Source organism: Triturus cristatus, chromosome 7, assembly GCF_964204655.1.
Source record: "Triturus cristatus chromosome 7, aTriCri1.1, whole genome shotgun sequence".
Taxonomy (NCBI): domain Eukaryota; kingdom Metazoa; phylum Chordata; class Amphibia; order Caudata; family Salamandridae; genus Triturus; species Triturus cristatus.
In genome coordinates this window covers 88,814,653-88,831,063 of record NC_140590.1, presented here as the reverse complement: position 1 = coordinate 88,831,063, position 16,411 = coordinate 88,814,653, and the positions used below count along the sequence as shown (strand labels likewise).

At 47.8% G+C, this 16,411-nt stretch overlaps 1 protein-coding gene across 5 annotated transcripts in view; it reads left to right on the top strand.

Annotated features, from left to right (window-relative positions):
* The window catches only part of LOC146808892 (phospholipase A2 inhibitor gamma subunit B-like), a 460,033-nt gene extending 446,933 nt beyond the window's left edge, over positions 1–13,100 (top strand). For 4 of the 5 annotated variants that reach the window (XM_085615705.1, XM_085615707.1, XM_085615704.1 and 1 more), the window contains one exon: positions 10,455–13,094. In XM_085615705.1, coding sequence (XP_085471831.1) covers positions 10,455–10,645 — 191 coding nt within the window. In that variant the 3' untranslated portion in view covers positions 10,646–13,094. Of the gene's footprint in view, positions 1–10,454 lie in introns of all 5 variants that reach the window. The other variant, XM_085615706.1, reaches the window with a different exon arrangement.
* The last annotated feature ends 3,311 nt before the right edge of the window (positions 13,101–16,411 follow it).

Genomic DNA, 16,411 nt, shown 5'->3' with positions numbered 1-16,411 from the left:
TAGTATGTCTAGGACTCTATCTTGACAATCTTTAAGGGATCTCTCCATTCCTTTTCTCGGGTCTCTCCCGAGCTTAAAGAGGTACTTGATGAGTTCGGATCAAAGTTTGGAGTTTGGCAAGCTTTATCTCCGATGGAGGGTCTGGAGCATTCAGCTATTAATGGGTTCCGAGCATCTCTGTCTAGAGGGTTCCTTAGCCATTTGTTTATAAATTTGCTTACGTGGTTCTGAGGGATCCATTCTGAGCTCCTGGGGTGTTTAATATTAAGAGGAGAGAACATTTCTTGCCCTTGGGGGTCTAGAATGGTATCTTTAGAAGAGTGAGAGAGATCTTCATCGAGAGAGTTGAACTCAAGATCATCTTCATCTAGATCCAAGATATATTCGTCGGGAGAATCAGAGGCATCGTCATTACCAAATTCATCATCATTTTCATCGAGGACGTCATTTTGAGCACTTCGATAGTTTGTGCCGCAGGGGACACCCAGATATTTTGTGCCACTGAGGACACCTTTATGCGTTGTGTCGCTAGGGACACCTTTATGCGTTGTGCCGCTAGGGACACCCAAAGTATTTGAGGTGCGGGGACCTCCCATGAAGGTAGAGGTACTAAGACCTCCAGTGCTCTTGGGGATAAAATCTAAATTCTTATTTTTTTTAAGTCTTCTTCCCCTTATATGAGTGAGATCTTCGTTAGGGAGTGTATGTTGATCTAGAGTATTATCATCCTTTTCACCTAGGAAGGATCTTTTAGATGTGATTACTTTAGAAAGAGTTTCCAACATACAGGATCTCATTTCCTCGTGGATGATGTTTTTAAAAGCCTCATTAATTAGGTTGGGGGTAGGAACAGTAGCCTCTGCTTCATCTGAATCAAGGTCAGACATGATAAGGAAGGATTAAGAAGGATAGTAAAATAAAATAGAATGTTGTTCCTCTTTGTTTTATATATATATAATAGAGGGATAAAGATAGATAATTATATTTCCCCCTTTTTTTTTTTTGGTGTATTTATAATTAAAGTGCTTTAAAAAAGCGTTTGTCTCTAACTGTCAGCTGATCCTAGCCTCCGGGGATCGTATATGTGCTCGAGCCCGGTTGCCAGGAGACAGGCAATGCGTGATCTCTAAGGCCTTGTAGGCCATGTTGACGAGAGGAAAGTATCGAGGAATGCTCCCTGGCAACGCTGCAACGTTATCGGTGCGTTGCCAAGGTTCATTCCTCAAAGCTTCATGGCACCGAAGCATCGAGTGAGTTATTTGGAATAAACTCTTGAGCACGGTCCGGGAGAGCGAAAGTGCGTGAATGGGGGCTGTTGTCAGCCCGGATGCCTGAGGGGAAGAGAGCGGGTAAGAGATACCTTCGCAGACTGAGCTTTAAGTATTTTTTTTTAAATGAGATAAATAAAGGGGATGACGTGGGTGGGAGAGTGCAGGGTCAGAAGTCGACCTCCGTAAATTGGAGGTCGCGATGACATGAAGGGAAAGGAGTGAGGGGGTAAAACGCCCAAGAAAAAGCGCAAAGGAAAGAAGGACAGTTGACAATTACATAGGATTACTAAGGCAAAATAAGGAACAGTTAAATAAAGTAAGAAAAGCACATTATTAATTTCAAACTAGAGAAGTAAGGAAAAGAACTTATCTGCCTGGAGCCGCATTTAAAAGAGGCAGAATGTTATGGTCTCATGCCTTTTATCTATTCTTAACGTTCTTTATGGAAGCTTTGCTTTATGATGTATGCGGCTGCTTGGAGACGCATTAAAAGTGATATGCATAATGTTAGCCTCCGGTCTTGCAATGGAATTACGCCGTGCTGCGTCGTATAGTGCTAGTTAGAATTTTGTTGCATTGAATTTTTGCCTCATTGTTTCACCCTACTTACTATACCATAATGCAAGAACTATGCAGCGACAAAGCAGCATGACGCAGTTGTTGTGGCGCACTGCAACCTCACGCTACCTTCTCTTGGGTACTATAAAGCGGAATGCATCACTTAAATCAAACTGCAAGATGCAAATATGCTTTACGTCATGCAAATCCCTAAAGTGTTGACTGCTCTATTTAAAATGATGCTGTATCATCCATCATTTATCTTTACTCTAAAAATTCCAAATACGGGAGATAATTCTGCACAGGAGGATTCAGGAGTCAAGCATGTGCTGCCAGAGAAGGGATTTGCAAAAGGAAAGTCAAATTCACTGAAGAGGGAAACCAAATGTTAATTTCAGAGGTGACTCGCAATGAGAAACTTCTTTTTTTATCTCCTCTAAACTTCCATTATTATTACTTCACTTGTGTGGGCAGGCCTAGTGTCTATGGCAGGAAACAGCCCAAAATACAACATGTATACATCACACTTTTCCACTCAAAACGGATCTTTTTTTTTTTTTGCAAAGTGAGTAGCTGTGGATTTTGGGCCCTATCGTAGCCAGCACCTAGGGAAATCTAGCAAACTTGCGTATTTGGGAAAACTAGACCAGTGGGTTAATCCATGGTCGTGTGGCTTGCATGGCTGTCAAACATTTTTTGTACCCAAAATCCCTTGCAAACCTCCAACTTTGACTATAAAACACATTTTCCTCACATTTATGTGAGGGAAACTTCTGGAATCTGCAGGGAGCCACAAATGTCCTACCACTCTGAGCTGCAGCATGTCCCCTTATAAGAATGGTACCCCACTTGTGTGGGTGGGCCAAGAGAGCATGACAAAAAAGGTGTTAAAGCACTACATCGAGAGATAAGCAATAGGAGTAGCAGCGGGTATTTGGGGCCATGCTGTTGCGCCACCCATGAAAACCTACGTCAGACGGTCCAAAAGATACTGAAAATGCAATCAACACATATTGCCACGCAGTGGAAGCCCATTTGCGAAGCTGGAAAGGTCATTTTTTTGTTGCTTATTGCTATATTGGGTGTGAAACAGGTACTAATGAGGTGCACCCAATATCCAGACAGTGTTACAAGTTTAACAATGAGCCAAAATGCAGTAATACTATTAAATAATGTGACACATTATACCTCATAATTTGCCTTTTCTTGCCACACAACTCTGCTGCATAATTGGGCATATTTCAAGTGGCCCTGTATATATGGGTAGAGGCAAAATGCTGTCACTCATAGTAACAAGATCCATTGGCTAAAGTATGCTGTATTCTGTAGTGGACGTAGGCAAAATGTGAATGACAGATGAACAGACCAATGGACTAGACCACTGACTGAATACCCCCTCTGTTTATGTATATACTTAAATATTTCTGAAAACGTAAGTCTGGTGATAGACTCAAAAAGAGTTACAGCACAGGCAGCTTTGGCCTCGTCATAGCGCTTTTTTTTAGGTCTCTCCTAGCGTTGCAGCGCAAATGCGCTGCCATTGCTTTGCGAGGCATGCAGTATATACTTTAGTGTGGAAGCTTTGTGGAAGCTCCACCACTCTCTGCCCATTGGCTTTTGTCTTAAATGCTGCCTTCCGATTGGTTTGAGGCTTGTTAGTCCCTCCTCATTCATCATTGGTATCCTTCCACGGCTATTGGCCCCTTTACTCCTGACACTATTTTCTTTTAGGTCTCGCCTAGCGTTGCAGCGCGAATGCACTGCCATCGCTTTGCGAGACATGCAGTATATACTGTAGTGTGGAAGCTTCGTGGAAGCTCTGCCCACTCTCACAGCTGACCTTGGGCCCCAGCCCCATATCAGGCACCATCGGGCTCCACTTTCATTTTTCCCGGTAAAAACATTAGTAAAATCACCTTCAAACTTAAAACATTGAATATAGCAGTAAATATAATTAGCATGCACTTTAAAGTATGTTCCACAGTAGCCCTTATGACCCGACTGCTAATTAAATAAACAAAAACAGAAAGACCATGACAGGGCCGGGTTTAGCACTGATGCGAAAGTCTTTTTGGCGCCACACCAATAACCTCTTTCTCCGTAAATACCTTTACTACCACCTTCCAACAGTGCTCCTCATCCCTCCATGGCCCCCCCTATTGACCTCCTCCTCGGATTCCCTCACTGCCACACACCACAAGTGCCCTTCATCTCTCCATAGCCCGTCCCCCTCATGACCTCCTCCTCGGATTCCCCCACTGCCATCCTCCACCAGTGCCCCTCATCTCTCTGTAGCCCCTCCCCCTCATGACCTCCTCCTCAGACTCCCCCACTACCACCCTCCACCAGTGCCCCTCATCTCTCCCTAGCTCCCCCCTCCACCCCATGACCTCTTCCTCGGATTCCCTCACTTCCACCCTCCAACAGTGCCCCTCATCGCTTCATAGCTCCTCCCCCTATTGACTCCCTCCTCGGATTCCCTCACTGCCATCCTCCAACAGTGCCCCTCATCTTTACGTAGCCCCTCTCATATGTATTTCATTTGTTGTATAGCGCTACTCATATCGGTGTAGTGTGTGTCAGTACGTTACACCACGCACACATTATACAGAGACAATGAATCATACAAGTATGTAAATCAGTCTACAGGGAATGTCACATAAGCAAATGAGGATTACAAGGTGTAGGAATCACGTGTCATCCATACTGGTGGGTCGGATATTTTACGAGTGTTTGGTCTGGGGAAACACAACCTTAGGATTTTAAGAGTATTCCATGGGGGTCAGCTTTACTGATAAAAATGTATATCTGCCCAAACATACTCATTTTAGCAACATTCAAATAATGAAAGACTGGGGAAGATCTAACTATATCACAAAACAAAAAAAGTGAAGTTCTAACTATACTATTCATGTTTGTATGCAGCTCTTTGATGACAGTTCATACCTCACTGTCCTATGTTAGGTTTGTAACTTCTGAACACAAGAATCTCTGTGACAAAGGCGTAACCCACTGAGCTATCCACATAAAATACAGTTCATCTGCATTGACACCACGGACTCGCTAGGTAGGGCGATTGCGACGACGGTGGCGATTCGCCGCCACGCCTGGCTGAGATCCACGAATTTCTCCGGGGATGTCCAGAGCACCCTCATGGACATGCCCTTCGATGGCTGTCGCCTCTTTGGCGACAAAGCGGATAGTACGCTGGAGCGCTTTAAGGACTCCAGGGCTACGGCCAAGTCCTTGGGCCTCTCGGCCCGCGCCCGCAAACTACCGCTTTTCGCCCCTTTAATGGCCAAGGAAGGGGCGCCCCCACACGTCCATCTAGCCACAGGCAGTAGAACCAGTCTCAACGTGGACGTGGATTCTGCTGAGCCGGAGCAGGGGGGCAGAGAGACGGTCAGCCCACATCAGCCCCAGCAGCATCTGCCTCAAAGCCTTCCTAGTCCGACCTTTCAGGCCCATTCCACGCCAGTGGGAGGCAGGGTTCGCCATCACCTGCTCCTCTGGCGTACCATCACGTCGGACAGGTGGGTGCTGCAAATCGTCCAAAGGGCCTACTCCCTCCCCTTCGAGGCGACCCCTACAGCCATGCCACCGCAGTACCACCGCATGTCGGGGGATCACTTGCTTCTTCTGCAGGAGGAAGTTACGGCCCTCTTGGCCAATGGGGCCATCGTGCGCGTTCCTGGCCCAGAAGTAGGTCGGGGTTGTTATTCCCACTACTTTCTGGTTCCCAAGAAGGGCAAGGGAGGCCTACGCCCTATCTTGGACCTCAGGAGCGTCAACGCCTTCCTCAGGAAGGTGAAGTTCAAGATGCTTACCTTAGCTCAGGTTCTGGCAGCCCTAGACCCTAGAGACTGGATGGTAGCGTTGGACTTGCAGGATGCATATTTCCACATCCCCGTCCTGCCGGCCCACCGGCGTTACCTGCGGTTCACGGTAGGCCATGACCACTTTGAGTTTACCGTGCTCCCCTTCGGCCTCACCAGTGCCCCTCGGGTGTTCACGAAAGTGATGGCAGTGGTCACAGCTCATCTGCGCAGATTAGGGGTTCCAGTCTTCCCCTATCTCAACGACTGGTTGTTGAAGGCGGGCTCGCCCCAGACAGTCGTCTCCCACCTCCAGACTACGACCGACTTCTTGAATTTGCTGGGGTTCTCCATCAACGTGCCGAAGTCACATCTCAGTCCCTCCCAGAAGCTCCTTTTCATCGGAGCGGTTCTGGACTCGGCGCAGTTTCGGGTCTATCCTCCGGAACAGCGGGTTCGGGATATTCAGGCTCTGATTCCGATCTTTCAGCCTTTATCCCGGGTTTCAGTCAGGTTGGTGCTGCAGCTGCTGGGTCTGATGGCCTCCTGCATCCTGCTGGTACATCAGACCAGGTGGCGGATGCGGGCTCTGTAGTGGGACCTGAAGTTCCAATGGGCTCAACATCGGGGCAACCTGTCCGACCACGTCCTGATCTCGGAGGGCACTGCAAGGAAGTTGCAGTGGTGGCTCACGGACCGCGATTGGGTCAGTTGCAGATCCCTCTCCCTTCCCCATCCGGAGCAGGCCTCTGGTCTCCGGCGGAGTCCCGGCTCCACATCAACCTTCTGGAGCTTCGGGCGATCCGGCTTGCACTGAAGGCATTCCTTCCCTCTGTCCAGGGAAGTGTGGTGTAGGTGTTCATGGACAACACCACCGCCATGTGGTATTGCAACAAACAGGGCAGGGTAGGGTCGTGGACCCTTTGTCAGGGGGCTCTGCGCCTCTGGACATGGCTGGAACATCAGGGCATCACCCTGGTGGTTCAACACCTGGCAGGTTCTCTGAACGCCAGGGCGGACGAACTCAGCCGCCGGTGCATGATGGATCACGAATGGCGTCTGAACTCGGACGTGGCACAAGGCCTCTTTCGGCAGTGGGGAGAGCCTTGGTTAGATCTATTAGCCCCCGAAGGGAACGCGCAGTGTCATCAGTTCTGGGCGTTGGAATTTCCAAGGCGGCACTCGTAGCGAATGGAGTTGCAGTCTGTTGTACGCCTTTCCGCCTATACCACTTCTGCCCAGAATGCTGAAGAAGGTCAGGTGCAACCGGGCCCAAGTCATCCTTGTGGCTCCGGATTGGGCACGAAGATACTAGTATCCCAAGCTACTCAGTCTGTCAATCGATTCCCCGATTCGACTGCCTCTTCAGGAGGACCTTCTGTCGCAGCAGCAGGGAACGGTCCTCCACCCGAACCTGTCCAGCCTCCACCTCCATGCGTGGAGATTGAGCGGCGGCAGTTGATGCCATTTGACTTGCCTCCTGAAGTCTGTGATGTCATTCTGGCAGCCAGGCGTCCCTCCACTAAAACGGTATACGCCTGCAGGTGGAACAAATTTGTGGCATGGTGCACAGCAAAGGCTGTGGATCCCCTTTCTGCCCCTCTTTCTGAAGTTCTCCTCTTTCTTCTTTCCCTGGCCCAGCAGGGCTCTGCTCTGGGCACCCTCAAGGGATATCTTTCAGCTGTTTCTGCTTTCTTACGGCTTCCTGATCAACGTTCTCTTTTCAAGTCCCCTGCTGTTGCTCGATTCTTTAAGGGCATTACTCACACGTTTAATCCTGTCCCTTTCGTAATGCCTCAGTGGGACTTGAACCTGGTGTTAACCTATCTAATGTGCGCTCCCTTTGAGCCCCTTCATAATTGTCCTTTTCGCCTTCTGACTCTTAAGACTGCTTTCCTGGTTGCCATCATCTCGGCCAGACAGGTGAGTGAGCTCCAGACTCTTTCTTCTAAGCCTCCTTTCCTCTGTCCATCCGGACAAGGTTGTTCTCAGGACTCGTCTTTCCTTTCTCCCTAAGGTGGTAACTGCCTTCCACATCGGCCAGTCTGTTACATTACACACCTTCTTTCCGCCTCCGCATCCCTCGAAAGAGGAAGAGAGGCTCCACCGTCTGGACCCAAAACGAGCGCTCTCCTTCTATCTGGACCGCACAAAACAGTTCAGGGTGGACGACCAACTCTTCGTTGGTTACGTGGTCGCTAAGAAGGGGCAGGCTGTGCACAAACGGACCATTACTCGGTGGGTCGTCTTGTGCATTAAGGCCTGTTATTCCTTGGCTAAGAAGGAACCTCCTGTGGGGCTGCGGGCCCATTTGACTCGGCCACAGCGGCTACTACTGCCCTGGGACGGGGAGTCCCTCTGCAGGACATTTGTCAGGCAGCCACGTGGGCCTCACTGCACACGTTTGCCAAGCATTACTGCCTGGACAGCCAATTCCGGAGAGACGGCTTCTTTGGTCGTTCCGTTCTCCAGGACTTCCTGGTGTGATCTTGGTTCGCAGACCCACCACCAGGGTTGGTATTGCTGTGGTATCTATTCTAAGGTAAGGAATCTAACTAACGTGTTTCTTTCAGATGAACAAGTTACTTACCTTCGGTAACGATATATCTGTAAGAAACATTAGTTAGTTAGATTCCTTACCGCCCCACCTATCCTCCCCGCTCTGCGAACTGATATCTAGGGTTAAGGTTATCCCTTTCAGGGCCCTAGATTCATAGCACCAGTGTCGGTTTCTTGCATGGCTCTGCGTTCCTGGCGCGGAAAACTATGTACAAGAAATGACGTCAGCGCGCGAGGGCGGCGTCTAAGTACTCCGACGTCATCCCGGCTCTCACGACACCGACGACGGACACGGAGCCGCAGACGACGCCTAGCGACGCGCAAGGGTATTTCTGACGAAAAATCCGGATCCAGCCTGACGCCTGGGGATATTCTAAGGTAAGGACTCTAACTAACTAATGTTTCTTACAGATATATCGTTACCGAAGGTAAGTAACTTGTTCTTTAATCAATCATGCACAAATTTAATAGGCACTGGTAGGATCCAAACACATTTGGCATGCAGAGCACGTTGTCTGCCTGCACGGAAGAGATTGACTGACTCTGCTGTCTCTGTTAGCAGCTGCACAGTGCAGCATGATTATTTTAGCCCGCCAGCCTGAGAAAGGTGTTGTGCCATGTGTGATATTAGTTGTCTGTGACTTAGTTGCAGCGCTATATGCAGGAAGTTTGTGAGTGAACATATTTTGAACTTAATATTACCCACAACTCAGTGAATGCCCCTCACTGACTCCAGGACCAGGCACACACTTACTTGATGAAATGATTCAATTGCAGTAACGGGCCGCGGTCACTTCCAAGACTGGACCAGCCACCATACTCGACTACCTAGTGCCTGGCTGCCCACTGCGCATCAAGTTTGCTCGGGCCGGCTCAGCTGCACAGAGTCAGGGGTAGGTAGGTGTCCCGGTGCTCTCTAGGACCGTGAACAAACCACTCCGGCCGATGCAGTGAGTCCAGGACTTTGTGACTCGGATTACTGGACACAAACTTGACTTTGTCTGTGGTGGAACTACACCTCCGATCATTCCTGCACTTCCGGTTTGCCCTCGGTGGCAGATAGGAGGGGGCATGCCGCATCAACGCAATTAAAATCGCTTAAAGCTCCCCGGGGCATAAACTTGCCTTTGGCTGGGGTGGGGCTACGTCCCCTAGCATTCCTGCACTTCCTGTTTACCCTCAGTGGTGGTGAGGAGAGGCCACGTCGCAAAAACGTGCTTAAAAGCTTCTTTAAGCTTTCCGCGGCACGGGACGCTCCTGGGACAAAGGCAGGGCCGGTCTTTCGCCCAACATGGACCAGAAGAGGCGGCAATTTTAAAAAAAAAAGAGTTTTCCTTCAGTTAAGGGAAACAAACCAAACCCACCACCCTTAAAACGAAGCCCAAACAAAGTCATATCCTACCGAACAAAGCCCACTGCCTATCGACATGGAAAAATGCAAAGAGGTTAAAAAATACAACCATTGGGGAGCGGGAGGTACTGCGTGGGAGGCAGCACTGACCCCACTGTAGCATTAAGAGAAGGTGGGAGGGAGAAATTCTATAGTTAAAGCTAAACAGTAACAGAGCAGGAAACCTAGAAAAGAAATAGTCCCCCCCCAAGAACAAATGAAGAACCATTGCGTAATGTGTCAGTACTTAGTCCCTGCTGCGTGGGAGGAACAGAAGAGAAAAGGAGTGACAAAGAGGCACTAGCAAGCAAGGATTTTTAAAGGGTACTGAAACAAACAAATCAAGAGCAGGGGGATATTTTTAAGCCACAACAGAAATTACAATAGGTCTCGAATGCGCAACCTAAAAATGGATGACCAGAGGATTCGTCTTTCTCATAAAATGCTGTGTACTCAAGTACACTGTCATGGTTGGTTGACCTTAATGATTAGTTGATACTCTGTTAAACTTTTGACTATTAAGCTTGTCTCAGTTATATACCGTGTCATGAGAATTTGTATTAACCTTACTCTCCCATCTAAATGTTTCCTCCCCCTCAAACAGCTCAAATCTTTTGTTGTATTCACAAACATGAACATTTCCCACCATCGTTATGTATGAAGTACGTTAACATCGAGATTGAATGTAATATACTGTGAATCATTGTATTTGACCGACACATGACTTTATTAGTAATACTCTGAAAAGATGACCTTTAGAAATGTACACATCTTTAATGCAGTAGTAATAGTTTAAAAAAATAAAAAAATAAAATAAACACAAAAAAATACAAAGAATAAAATGCTTTTGTTCTGTCACAGGTGCAGAGAAGTCCCATGTTGCCTTCCGTGGTTGTGCGAGTCCAGACCTTTGTAGCACGGGTCTCACGATGACATCTGAGAACAACATATTCACAGAAACCCAGGTCATATGCAAGGATCGCGGACTCTGTCGCGAGCGCAATCTCTTCCTCGTGGCCCTCGCACTGCTCCTGCTGAAACTCCTACACTAGCCTGATATGACCAGAGACCCGTCCTGCCTCACCACACTTGAAGTTCCACATGCTTTCAGATAGCGGCACTATTGTCCTAAACCGCGCAGAAGATCATCCACCCAACTGTAGTTCTAATAAAGCTGTTTTTTGTTCTTTCACTCCTCATCATAACCTTTGAGGATTGGCTTCAATACTGCTTTTGTTGAATTAGTTTAATGGAATCTTATTGCAGTGTACTGTAATGGCACGCCTAGTAATGTGAGATGTGCCACAAAAGGCTTCCTGTTGCGACTTCACCATTCCTTCTTGAGGAGCTAAACATATGGTCCTTGTGGACCCGTGGAGAGCAGGATCCTGAGATGAGGCTAATTCAGCTCTTACTCATTCACCCTAACCATCCATGTCCCTGGAAGAGTGTCAGGGACTCCTGCAGGGTTGCTAAATCATATAGGGGAGCTGGTGGTGACTTTAAAGCTGATGTTCACTGGCTATGGAAGGAAGCATCATCGAAGAGAACAATCTCTCCCTATTGTTCCCACTGCACTCCCGTCCAGTTACCCTCAGCGCCCATGGATTATGTGCAATTGGAGAGCAGATCATTTTTGTTTTAGAACATTTGCATAGTTGGGGAGGTGGGGGGCAGGTCAGGGTGGATGAAAATCTGGCTTTTTTACCGGATTGACCACATGGCTGGAAAGAGCCATTACTATTCAGGAAGGACATGCTGTTTTTAGTCACCAAAGAAATCGATTTATGATGATAGTATGTTATCCAGCCGTCAGATATCTAATATCACTGGCTGTCTTGAGATTTTTCAGTTCCATTTCTCCGAGGTCAAGGGATGTGTTATAAAGTACCTCTCGGCTGACTGACATCCCTGTCGTTCACCGGCTTTATACCATCTTCTTCTGCTACTGAAAATCAGTCCAGGTTTGATACATTCGTTTCCTCAATTTGGCCTTGGGCCAGGCCTCTTCCAGACGCCATCAAATTTGTCAGACTAATGCACCCGTTTGCAGTGAAGAGTGTGAGACAGGTGTTGTGTCACCAAGCTGTTCTTGCTTACACACTGTATATTGCTATTAGGTACCAGGCAGTGCTTACATTCCAGATTACCATTTGTTGCAAGAAAAACATGCAGGTGTCTTGTGAACCTCTCCCAGACTTACCGTGGATGGTTCTACTTTTGGAGAGGAAATAGGTATATTTTCTTTGCCACTCTTAACCTTTTGCCCAGAAGAAGTGTACACACAAGACACATGGGCTAGTATTAGTAGATGCTTTTATTAGAAACCAAAACTAGTGCACAACCTCTGCAAAGTTATAGAAGAGAATGTGGCTATTATTATGGCAAAAAGGAATGAAGGTCTCATGATATAATCAAATTACCAAAAGCTGCCTAATTTCCAATGACTTTCCTAAGAGATGTTAAAGCGGTATTACAGAAGTTTTCAAATATATTGGTAAAAAACAAATCTGTAGGTTCTCCAGGCAGTTTTGAGGAGGCACTAACAGACAAGACAAGACTTTTACACCCCTGAGATATTGAGAGGGTGATTCCAAGCTATACTTCCATCTTTTCATCTTTCCTGCCTCTGTCTTCCCGTATATCTCTCTTTATTCCAATTTTCTTTCCTTCTATCTTTCATTTTTTGTTTCTATGATTCTTTCCTTCATTCCTTATGTTTTTTCCATAGGTGTGTCCTTGTTTCCGTCTTTCAATATTTTGGAATCTGAACTTTTGTCCGTCTTCTTTGCTTCTTATTGGCTCTCCATTTTTCTTTTCTTTTTTTCAATCATTCTTTCCTATCTTCCTTTCCTTCTTTTGCATATCCTTTCTTTTCTTTTCCCTCTGCTTTACCTGATTTTCCGCCCTCACCTCATTCTTTCTTTATTTCATTGCCTTCTGTGTTCCTTTTTCTTTCCCTTCCTTCATTATCGCTCAGCTTGCACTTTCACTGCCATTTTCTTTCTTCCAACTGTTTCATGTTCCTTTCCTTCTTTCATTCTTTTGGGGAACAGCATTGCTTTGAGAATCCATATGATAGCTGATGCCATGTTGGTTCATTTGCTATTATTTTGCTTATCATATTGTGCCCGTGCATACGTTTCGTGTTTGGTTCTCTCGCTTCTGATATTTCAGTCTCAGTCTTGTGCTTGACACTGATAATTGAGAATTCTCAATTGGCTAGCTCAGAGTCAGAAACTTTCAATTTCTTGTATCTCTTTTAAGTTCTTTTTACACTGTTCTCTTAGGAAAGCTGTGCACCTGTTGATCTAAGTTTCTTTTTTTTGTCCCATGTACTCACATTTGGAGCAGTGCAAGATGAATACATCTACAAATCATACAAATTGAGGAATGGTTAGTTCAGATGCTCAATGTTATAAAAGGGGACATTCAGGGGCATTCAGACACTTTGCATAGCAATATTGTGTATTTGCTTGTTATGCTGAATAAACATGAGCAGACTTCAACCGGCATGTGAGTATTTTTGACTTATCTCTGAGAATCTGGTGCCAACCACCTACACTCTGGGACGAGAGCTAGACTGGCCTCCACACAACAACCTCAGGCACCAAATGTAAGGGAAAGACTTCAAGGGCAACTGAAGTGAAGTGAAATGAGAATTCTGTGCATGCTTATTGTTGTGCTTAAGGGATACAAAAAAACGTGAGGTGGTGTCTCGATAGCGGGTAATATAGTGAGAGCCCCAGCCAGAACGCCCGGAAATGGGGCCGTCTTGGCAGCCTGGCCTGTACCATGAATACAAGGCGACAACATGCAAGCGAACGCAGTTAGACTAATGACTAACAAAGTGGGTGGCAGCAAAGCATTAGAGGATGGGTCTCTACATGCAACAAGAGGCAAACTCAACTACCCCACACACCCAATCTGGACTCCATGTCTGATAGCTGCCTGCTAGACCCCGAATCAACCAGTCTTGCAGTTAGACTTTTACTGGCGATAGTCTCATACGTACTACAAAACCGACTAGCTAGGATATCATAACTGAATTGCCATGAGGCACACCATAGTCTTGTGATGTTGATGAGGATGAACCCCAAGACGAATCTCCATAAGTCCTTCTTCTCTTTAAAGAATACCCAGGTCCGGGAGGAAGAATAACCACATTTGTCACATGGTCCCCCGCAGATTTGGTCTGCATCTAAAAACAGTTCTCGAGATCCATGCAAACCCCTTTGACATTTTGTGAGGATTTGCAAACTGTGTTTGAATGTTCTAAACCCAAATGGATGGATGGATGTCAATCTGTTGTTGACATTAGTGGTGCTGAGTGAGCTGAGAGACAAAGGTAATTCGTCAAGCTATGCACCTGCGGATGATATACATTGCTTTAGCTGCTGCTAAGGATGGGTTATTGAATGCTTTAATTAAAATGTATCTAGTCAAGACCCAGTGGACAAAAGTTTCCAATTGTAAACAGGATAAAGAGGAATCCCCTGCAGATTACTCAAACAGATTAAAGGACCTTGTCTATGATGTGATTGCGGAATGGCCCAGCCTTTGCAATTAAGGAAGATGTAGGTGCTGCTTTTGAGCAAGGATTGTTGCAGAAGGTTGATGTTCAATTGGGCACTATCTGTATCAGATGGCAAACGAAGGGTTTAGCAGTGGTCACAGTCACCAATCATTGGTGGCAGAACAGGAGAGGAAGGGAGAATTGAAGACGTCTAAACTGATGTCCTTACAAATGCAATAATTATAACAAATAGTGAAAGGGAGACAGAGGAGAACAGTTAACAATATGGGGGTGAGGGGCAGACATGGAGAGGGATGAGGATGAAGTTAGGGAAGAATAGATGCAGACCCTCTGAGAGGTTCATGTTTTGATTGTGGTCAATTGGGACACTGGGAGCGTGATTGCCCTTTTCCAATAGCCAACATTTCAGCCCAACCAATGGTCCCTAATGCACCCAAGCAACACAATCCCAATATATGAAAAGGACACCATGAGAGGTGCCAGCTACCCAGTAAAAAAACATGAATCCAGTTTATTAAAATGCCTGTTAATGAAGTGTGTGATTGATGGAAAAACCTCATGTTGTAATTATCTGTGTACAAACCCGAAAGGGGAAATTAGAGTATTTTTAGAGAGCCTAGATCAGCCTCCGTACTCAAATGCATAACCACAAAAAAGGACTGCTAGGTTGTATAACCTTCCAGATGCCGTAATATAGATAGGGCACACTTTTCTTGTTTGCTCCACAACACACCTTTAAATAGGTGCACCGGGCAGAAACAGGTAAAAAGTGCCCCCTGGGGGCGTGGCCAAGTCACAAATGGACTAGGACACACGTTTGTGGAGCTCTGCTCCTCCGCGGCCCATTACTGCTTCTACGCTGCATACTCTAGTGGCTGACAGGCTTGCCTGCGGGGAGGGGCCCAAGAACATGCCGGGGCGGGGGGGGGGGGGTCCTGCGGCCCTGGAAAGTTGTGGACATCCTCCCAGGCGACTCTCGGCTTCTAGGAATGAGGCGGACGCACCCGGAACGGCCGCCATCTTGGGGCTGTTAGGAGGCCTAGCACCGGAAGTCTGCCTTCTCTTCCCTTGTCAGCTCCGGAGGCGCCCATCCGAGTGCGCTGCTGCGGAAAGGGGGCTGCCCCCCCCCACGGACATCCGGGAGGCTTGTTTGGTGGGAAGGGGGGCGGATCAGGCCTTGCGGGCCTACCGGCCCATATGCACACGGAGAGCAGCCTGTGCTCCCTCCCCGCTGCATGGGGGTGCTCTGGTGGCCAGTCCTTGGGGAGAACGGCAGCCCTTGACTGGGGCGGTCACCTCTTGCCCTTTCTCGGCCTGCTGCATCGACTGCTGACCGCCGCCACAAGAGAGAGGGATCAGCTGCGGTGATCGCGCAGCGTGGCATCCTGCCCTCCCCTCCCATGGTTGTCGGGCCTTCCTAGGACTCCCTCACAGCCGGCTTCTCGCTTGAGACTTCTGTGCTGTGCACCTTGGGCCAAAGCGACTTGGACAACCTAGGGAGAGAGTTCTGGGCCGTAATCTGCCATTGCCCTCTGCGATGACGAGGGGGTGACGACTGGCTGCCTACAGGTAGGGAGATCAGCTGCGGTGGCTGCGCAGTGATGGGCCTCTATACCCCCTCCCTCTCCTGCTGGGCCCGTGGTGTTACCCCTGGGGCCCTGATCACTAGCCTCTTTGCTCTGCCCGCGGGGCTCACATTGACCCCTGCATAGCTACCTAACTGGCTACCTAATTACCAAAATGCGCTGGGGGAGCTTCCCGAATTCGGCTCATGCCCTGCAGATAGTGGGCCCCACATAGAACTCTTGTCAGGCGCATATCATTGCAGCATCTTAAAGTTCTTAACAGCTGCACGCAGCGAGAGCCCCGTGTAAATCCTACCTTTGCTTCCCTACACCTGGTCTGGAGGGATCGACTGTGGGGCGCACACAGCAGGACCCCATGTGTGGTGGGACCCCCTCGAAGCCTAAACTTCTGGATCTCTTAGCAGCATTGGGGGAGTGAACATCGCAAGGACTGTCAAGGACCCGGTGCTGAGCTTAACCGGCCTCCCCTATACCTATGCATACCCACCACTGACCTGAGCTCTTAATCTCATCGGGCTAAAATTTAATGAGGGCTTAGAACTGAACTTACACCCTTAGTGCCTGTGCGCCTCTATACTTACGCTCTGGCTCCCAAACTGGGGAACTCACCTGTGGGACCCGCCCACTGACTTTATCCATTCCTCCTTTTCCTTTTACAGCAGTCTGGCACCCTTCCCTCGGGTCTTCCCCTGGAT